This window comes from Mandrillus leucophaeus, unplaced genomic scaffold, assembly GCF_000951045.1.
Source record: "Mandrillus leucophaeus isolate KB7577 unplaced genomic scaffold, Mleu.le_1.0 Scaffold270, whole genome shotgun sequence".
In the NCBI taxonomy this organism is placed as follows: domain Eukaryota; kingdom Metazoa; phylum Chordata; class Mammalia; order Primates; family Cercopithecidae; genus Mandrillus; species Mandrillus leucophaeus.
In genome coordinates, this window is record NW_012102810.1 from 948,093 (window position 1) to 957,177 (window position 9,085).

The window sequence follows — 9,085 nt, forward strand, 5'->3', positions numbered from 1 at the left end:
AAAAAAAAAAAAAAGGAATAATAATGAATATACCTACTTGGTGAATTTCTTAGCTATAGTAGTTTCCTGGGTGATTTTCTTGGGGTTTCAAGACACACACCACCCCAAATATGTATACATACCTATGTATTTTTCTTTGTAGACACTAAATCTTTACAATACAATACGAACTGGAAACGATAGAGGAAATCCTTGTGTTCATCCTGACTTTAAAGAGAACACTTCTAATGTTTCCCCATTAAGTAGAAGGTCTGCCTAGATTATTAAGATATTGGCTGAGGAAGTTTCATTCTATTATTCTAAGTTTGCAGAAAACCCAAGAAAGGCCTGAAACTACTAGAAGCTGGAAATGCCACGGACTTTTACCTACAGCCTTCAGAGAGTGAAACCCTGTCAATACCTAGATTTTGGATTTCTAAGTCCCAGGACTATGAGAGAATAAATTTGTTATTTTATGCCACCTGGTTAATGTAGGTTGTTACAGTAGCCCTAAGAAACTAATATAAAATTCAAAATTCAACCCACTACCCACCACTTCCTTTTTTTGAGACAGGGTCTTGCTCTGTCACTCAGCCTGGAGTGCCGCGCACAATCATGGCTCACTGCAGCCTTGACCTCCTGGACTCAAGTGATCCTCCTACCTCAGCCTCCCGAGTAGCTGGACTACAGGCATGCACCACCATGCCCGGCTAACTTTTAAAATTTTCTGTAGAGATGGGGCCTCACTATATTGCCCAGGCTGGTCTTAAACTCCAGGACTCAAGTGATTCTCCTGCCTTGGCTTCCCAAACTGCTGGGATTACAGGCATGAGCCACTGCACCTGGCCATCAATCCCATCATCTTCTGAATTCTGCTGTTGCTCCTACCTGCTATCATTATTAAGAACATCCTCTCAGGGTAATCTACCTTTTCCAAATTGGTTGTTTGATGGAGCAGAATGTTCTATAATTCAGTTCCATAAGCCCACATGGAATTTACATCCAGTTTATATCTCTTCTTGCTTTCTGTATCTGAGGATCAGGGTTTTTCATCAAACCAAAAAACTACTCAATCATTGTTTCTGAATATTCTCTTGGCCTTACCGTACTGCTTCTTTCCTTCTAGAAAATACAGTGAACACATACAGGACCTTTCATGCTTTCTGCCACCTGCATCTGCTATGCAGCCTTTTCTGATAGTTGCAAATCCAATTTTCATGTTCTGCTTTGTGACACTGGGGCTGAGATCCTGCACATACAACTTCTCTCTTCTCTGCTGGCTGTATACTCTGCCAAAGGGAGCATCAGAGGGACCATGGGAGGCAGGCTGCGGAGGACGGCGATCTCCTTCCGTTTGTTTGCTGATGCCATTCAACCCATCCTGGGATGGACGGTCCTGCATCTGTGAAGCTGCACTTGGCAGCGACAGCCAGGTTCTTCTGGAGTTTGCCTGCCTTCACGAGTGCTAGCAGTGGGGCTGCAGCCCCCCACGTTTGACACTCCCACCTCCTCCGTCTGTGTCACCACGGGGATCCCTTTAACCTTTTCTTCGTTTTCTAACTCCCATTTAACCAGAGTCATGCGACATTTTCTCTGCTGAAGTATCTAGTGTAGTTCTGGTTTTCAAGGCTGGACCCCAACTGGTTAACTACAGGTTACTTCTTTCGTCATGGCTGGCTTCATCTCATTCCAGTTTCCCAGACATATCACCCAAATGAGCATAGAGCTCAGTAGCATTAAGTGTGTAAGTAATGTGCCGCCATCACCACTGTCCATTTCTAGAATCTTTTCAGCACTCCAGTCTGTAACATTAAACACTAACTCCCCATTTCCGTCTCGCCTCAGCCTCTAGCACAAAACATTTGTCCATGTGTGTTCTGCTGATATCATTTAGTGTAATACCTTCAAGGTTCATCCATGTTGTAGCATGTTTCAGAATTTCCTTCCCTCTTAAGGCTGAATAACACCCCACTCTGAGAGTATACTGCGTTCAGGTTCTCTTTTAATCCACTGGTGGACACTTGGCTGTTTCACTTTTTGTCTTCTGTTTTTTTTTGGGGGGGGGCGGGGGGGGGGACAGAATCTTGCTCTGTCACCCAGGCTGTAGTGCAGTGGCATGATCTCAGCACACTGCAGCCTCTGCCTCCCGGATTCAAGCGATTCTCCTGCCTCAGCCTCCCAAGTAGTTGGGACTACAGATATGCGCCACCAGGCCCAGCTAATTTTTTTTTTTTTTGTATTTTTAGTAGAGACTGGGTTTCACCACGTTGGCCAGGATGGTCTCGATCTCCTGACCTCATGATCTGCCCGCCTCGGCCTCCCAAAGGGCTAGGATTACAGGCGTGAGCCACTGCGCCTGGCCTTGTTTTTGTTTTTTCTTAATTCACTTTCTTCCTTTCAAGTTTCTTTAAACAAATAAAAGCTCTGAGTCCTCTACTTGGAAGTATGCAGTCATGTGCCAGGCACGACACCACTGCACTCTAGCCTGGGCGACAGAGCAAGACTCCGTCTCAAAAAAAAAAAAAGTGATTAGTACCTAATTTATTATTTCTCTTTTTTTTAATATTTGGAAGCTACTAAAAAGTCTGGGAAGGTTATTGTAAGTATCTTACGGCTTACAAAAATTCCTTCCATAAGAACTATCATGGGAGACACAGCGAGACTTTGTCTCAAACAAAACTATCATTTGTGACTTTAAATGTGTGTTAGAGACTGTCCTGTTTTCATTTAATCCTTCTAACAAGGTCTGCACAGCCCATCTCGATGTGACCCGGGCTACCCGCTAGGCCTCATTCATGCCCAGCCAGCCTTCCTGTGCTTGCTCCGCTCCGGGACTTCCAGCCAGCCTTCCTGTGCTTGCTCCGCTCTGCTCCGCTCAGGCCGCGCCAGGACGTTCAGCCAGCCTTCCTGTGCTTGCTTCCTCTGCTCCACCCGCATATCCCTGTCTTGGTGCCTCTGCTCTTGTCTGTACCGGCGCCTCCCTCTTCAGGCACTCACGGGTCAACCCCATTCACTTTATTTAAATGTCAAATCTTCAGACAGGACTTTCTCTTTTGTTTGCGACAGGGTCTTGCTGTGTCACCTAGGCTCAGTTCAGCGGGGGAAATCAGGGCTCACTGCAGCCTCGACCTCCTGGGCTCAAGGGGTCCTCCCCCAAAGCCTCCCAAGTAGCTGGTGGAGCTACCACGCCCAGCCATGTCACTCTTTACCTGTAAACCTGCCTAATTTTACTTCAGATCACTCACCACTATTATCCCACAATATTTGTCTACCCTCTACCTTCTCACCACTGGAATGAAAATAATACTTCTGGCTGGGTGTGTGCTCACGCTTGTATTCCCAGCACTTTGGGAGGCTGAGACAGATGGGTCACTTGAGGCCAGGAATTCAAGACCAGCATGGCCAACACGGTGAAACCCCATCTCTACTAAAAATACAAAAATTAGCCGGGTGTGGTAGTGTACACCTGTAATCATAGCTACTCGGTAGCTACTTGGGAGGCTGAGGCACGATAATCACTTGAACCTGGCAAGTGGAGGTTGCAGTGAGCCGAGATCATGCCACTGCACTCTAGCCTGGGCAAAAGAGTGAGACAGTGTCTCAAAAAACAAAGAAAAAGAAAAAAAAAAAAAAAAGCAAGCCATACTTCCCTCCTGTGCTATCAAATACTAGATAGTATTCATTTGTAATAACCATTTTTTTTTTGTACCCATTAACCATCCTACCTCTCCCCAACCCTCCACTATCGTTCCCAGCCTCTGGTAACCAGGCTTTTACCCTCTATCTCCACGGGTTCAATTATTTTGATTTTTAGATCCCACAATTAAGTGAGAATATCCAATGTTTGTCTTTCTGTGCCTCGCTTATTTCATTTAAGGTAATAACCTCCAGTTCTACCCAAGTTGTTGCAAACGACTGAATCCATTTTTATGGATGAACAGTACTCCCCTGTGTATCAGTACCACATTTTCTTTATCCATTCATTTGCTGAGGGACACTTAGGTTGCTTCCAAATCTTGGCTATTGTGAACACAGTTGCAAAAAATACGGGAGTGCAGTTGTCGCTTCGATATATTGATTTCCTTTCTTCTGGGTGTATACCCAGCAGTGGGATTAACAGATTTTATGGTAGCTCTCTTTTTAGTTTTCTAAGGAACTTCTAAGCTGTTCTCCATAGTGGGGGACTAATTTATGTTCCTACCAACGGTGTATGAGGATTTCCTCTTCTCATCCTCACCAGTATTTGCCACTGCCTGTCCTTTGGATATAAACCATTTTAACTGTGAGATGATATCTCACAGTAGTTTTGATTTCCATTTCTCTGACGATCAATGATGCTGAGCACTTTTTCATAAGCTTGTGTGCTTTTTTTTTTGAGACAGAATCTTGCTCTATTGCCCAGGCTGGAGTGAAGTCTCGGCTTGATCTCGGCTCACTGCAACCTGGGCCTCCCAGGTTCAAGCGATTCTCCTGCCTCAGTCTCCTGAGTAGCTGGGATTACAGGCGTGTGCCACCACACCCAGCTAATTTTAGTATTTTTAGTAGAGGCAACGTTTTGCCATGTTGGCCAGGTTGGTCTTGAACCCCTTACCTCAAGTGATTTGCCGGCCTCAGCCTCCCACAGTGCTGGGATTACAGGCATGAGCCACCACACCTGGCTTTTTAAAAAAATTTTTTGAGACAGGGCCTCGCTGTATTATTGCCCAGGATGGAGTGCAGTGGCATGATCTTGGCTCGCTGCAGCCTGGACCTCCCAGGCTCAAGCTATCTGCCCACCTCAGCTTCCCAAGTGGTTGGGACTACAGGTGTGAACAACCACGCTCGGCTAATTTTTGTATTTTTTGTAGAGATGGGGTTTCACCATGTTGCTGAGGCTGGTCTTGAACTCCTGTGCTAAAACAATCTGCCAGCCTTGGCCTCCCGATGTGCTGAGCTTACAAGCATGACTCAACACGCCTGGCCTTGTTTGCCATTTGTATGACTTCTTTTGAGAAATCTCTATTCAAATATTTTGCCCATTTTATTTTATTTTATTTTATTGGTATTACTTTTTTGAGATGGAGTCTCGCTGTGTCGCCCAGGCTCGAGTGCAGTGGTGCGATATCCGCTCATTGCAAGCTCCACCTCCTGGGTTCATGCCATTCTCCTGCCTCAGCCTCCCGAGTAGCTGGGACTACAGGCACCCACCACCACACCCGGCTAATTTTTTGTATTTTTTTTTTTTTTTTTAAATAGAGACGGGGTTTCACCATAGCCAGGATGGTCTCAATCTCCTGACCTTGTGATCTGCCCACCTCGGCCTCCCAAAGTGCTGGGATTACAGGCGTGAGCCACCACGCCCGGCCTATTTTGCCCATTTTACTATCTGATTATTAGACTTTTTCCTAAGAGTTGTTTCAGCTCATTATATATTCTGGTTATTAATCCTTTGTCAATTGGGCAGTTTGCAAATGTTTTCTCCCATTCTGTGGGTTGTCTCTTTACTTTGCTGGTTGTTTTCTTTGCCGTGCAGAAGCTTTTTAACTTGATGTGATCCCATTGGTCCATTTTTGCTTTGGGTGCCTATGCTTGAAATCAGTGTCCTGGAGGGCTTCTCCAATGTTTTCTTCTTGTAGGAGGTTTCATAATTTGAGGTCTTAGATGTAATTCTTTTCTTTTTTTTTTTTTGGAAATGGAGTCTCACTCTGTCACACAGGTTGGAGTGCAGTGATGCGATCTCAGCTCACTGCAACCTCTGCTGCCCGGGTTGAAGCGATTTTCCTGCCTCAGCCTCCTGAGTAGCTGAGATTACCAGCGCCTGCCACTGCACTCGGCTAATTTTTGTATTTTTAGTAGAGACAGGGCTTCAACATCTTGGCCAGGCTGGCCTTGAACTCCTGACCTTGTAATCCACCCGCCTCGCCTTCCCAAAGTGCTGGGATTACAGGCGTAAGCCACCGCGCCCGGCCTTAGATATAATTCTTTAATCCACTTTGATTTTATTTCTGTATATGGCAAGAGACAGGGGTCTAGTTTCATTCTTGTGCTTATGGATATCCAGTTTCCCCAGCACCACTTGTAGACGAGACTGTCTTTTCCCCAGTGTGTGTTCTTAGCACCTGTGTTGAAAAAGAGTTCGCTGTAGGTGTGTGGACTTGTTTTTGGATTCTCTATTCTGTTCCATTTGTCTATGTGTTTGTTTTTATGCCAGATCCATGTTGTTTTGGTCACCATAGCTCTGAAGTATAATTCGAAGTCAGGTAATTCCTCCAGTTTTGTTCTTTTTGCTTAGGATAGCTTTGCCTATTCTGGGTCTTTTGTGGGCCCATATAAATTAAAGGATTTTTTTTTTCTTTCTATTTTTGTGAAGAATTGTCATTGGTATTTTGGTAGACATTGCATTGAATCTGTGGATTACTTTGAGTAGTATGGACATTTTAACAATACTGATTCTTGTAATCTATGAATGTAGAAAGCTTTCCAGTTTTTGGGTGTTCTTTTCAATTTCGTTCATCCATGTTTTACAGTTTTCATTATAGAGCTCTTTCACCACTTTGGTTAATTCCTAGGATTTAATTTTATTTGTGACCACTGTAGATGCGACTACAATATAGGAATTATTAATCCTACAATATAGAAACTAAGCCATAAAAATGAGTTTTGACCTGCCTATATAAATTAAAATGACAGGTGTACCCAGTAAAGACCCTATTAAATAAAAAACACAATTCCACTAAAAAATATAAACAAATTAAAGCCAGTTATTATGTCTTGAGGAATTTAAATGTGACACTGGAAACAGCCAATTATAGAAGATCTTACAAGTGAGATATACTACATAGTGTGACACAGGCTAAACCTGTAGATTATATGCACTAAGGGTTGTTTTTTTATTGAGACAGAGTCTTGCTCTGTCGCCCAGGCCAGAGTGCAGTAGCATGATCTCGGCTCACTGCAACCTCCACCTTCGGGGTTCAAGGAATTCTCCCACCTCATCCTCCTGAGTAGCTGGGATTACAGACATGCACCACCACGTTTGGCCATGTTGGCCAGTCTGGTCTCGAACTCCTGACCTCAAGTATCTGGCCACCTCGGCTTCCCACAGTGCTGGGATTATAGGCATGAGCCATCGTGCCCAGCCATCATTTCTTTCTTTCTTTCTTTCTTTTTCCCTCCCTTTCTTTTCTTTTTCTTTTTTTTTTTTAAGACGGAGTTTCACTCTTGTTGCCCAGGCTGGAGTACAATGGCATGATCTCGGCTCACTGCAACCTTTGCCTCCCAGGTTCAAGTGATTCTCCTGCCTCAGCCTCCTGAGTAGCTGGCATTACAGGCATGCACCACCACGCCTGGCTAATTTTTTGTATTTTTAGTAGAGATGGGGTTTCTCCATGTTGGTCAGGTTGGTTTTGAACTTCCGACTTCAGGTGATCCGCCCCCCTTGGCCTTCCGAAGTGCTGGGATTACAGGTGTGAGTCATTGCGCCTGTCCCATTATTTCTTTATTCATTCTAAAACCCTTAATGTGGTCAGGCACAGTGGCTAACGCCTGCAATCCAAGCACTTTGGGAGGCCGAGGCAGCAAGATCATTTGAGGTCAGGAGTTTGAGACCAGCCTGCCCAACATGGTAAAACCCCGTGTCTACTAAAAATACAAACATTAGCCGGGTGTGGTGGTGCACCGATAGTCCAATAGTCCGAGCTACTCGGGAGGCTGAGGCAGAGGATGCAGTAAGTGAAGACTGTGCCACTGCACTCCAGGTGGGCCACAGAGTGAGACAACGTATCAAAAAAAAAAAAAAAAAAAAAAAAAAACGGCTGTGCACGATGGCTCAAACCTGTAATCCCAGCACTTTGGGAGGTCAAGGCAGGGGGATCAGGAGGTCAGGAGATTGAGTTCATCTTGGCTAACATGGTGAAACCCTGTCTCAACTAAAAATATACAAAATTAGCCAGGCGTGGTGGCGGGCGCCTGTAGTCTCAGCTACTCGGGAGGCTGAGGCAGGAGAATGGCGTAAACCCGGGAGGCGGAGCTTGCAGTGAGCTGAGATCGCGCCACTGCACTGTAGCCTGGGCGACAGACCAAGACTCTGTCTCAAAAAAAAAAAGATCTTGGTAGGAATGAGGTGCACATAACAGGTTAAGTAACTTTCTGTTACTTAATAAGTACATAAGCCCAGAATCTTTCAATTTTCTTAGCCAAAATTTACTGAAATTTTGCCCTGCAAAAACACTGTATTCAAAAAGCCAAATCCATAGGCTATGCTGTTTCATTAAAAAATTAAAAATATTCAATATGCTTATTTAAAAGGTAAATCTTGGACTATCTTAAATTATACCAAATGATCTGTTATCACATGATTTATCAGGTTGGGCTTATAAATACAATTGTTATCTAAGAAAACATCTAAAAACAGTTATTATCCTTTGTTTGCAAAACTCTAAACAGAAAAAAAGGCTAACTAGCCCAAGACCTAGAACTGGACCTGAGAAAACAGCTTTGTCCTAGTAATATTAATGGTAACATTTTAGAGGTGAACAGTGCCGTATCTAAAAATAAACAGAAAACTGAGACTTTTCTTAAACATACCTCATTTGTGTTCAAAATTATATCTGTGAAATCAGTTCTCATCAATACCTTAAATTTTCTTTTTCTATTTCACATGTGGAACCCCGAGATCAGAAAAATAAGCAAGATTCTGAAAGACACACTAAGAATGACCAATACTAGCGCTTTAGAAGGAATGTAAAGCCAGTGGGGGTGGATACAGGTCAATGAACATGTCGGAATACAATGCACAAGATATTTAAATAGAAAGTGCCGGAAACAACTCGGATGCATAGCAGGACTTAGCCTGAGCTAGCTCTGGCTACAGGATGGCTGGTCCACAGACACGCACCTCTCCAGACCACGCGGTCACTGCACATACCTTCCACTGCCTTGACCTTCTCCTCCAACTCGCGTTTCCTCTCTTCCTTCAGCATCTGCTCCTGCTCCTTCTTCTGCACTGCTAGAAGAATCTGACGCTCTTCTTCCTCCTCTTTGCGCTTTTGTTTTTCTATTCTGGTCAGCACAGGAGTCTCCTGTGAGGAGCCAATGAGCACATCCTGTCAGTACACAATCATGCAAG

At 44.2% G+C, this 9,085-nt stretch overlaps 1 protein-coding gene across 1 annotated transcript in view; it reads right to left on the reverse strand.

The window, feature by feature from the left end:
• Positions 1–9,085, reverse strand: part of CECR2 (cat eye syndrome chromosome region, candidate 2) — a 70,042-nt gene that overhangs the window by 28,076 nt on the left and 32,881 nt on the right. The window contains exon 7 of the mRNA XM_011984646.1: positions 8,810–9,038. Within this exon, the coding sequence (XP_011840036.1) occupies positions 8,810–9,038 (229 nt within the window). The remainder of the gene's footprint in view (positions 1–8,809; positions 9,039–9,085) is intronic.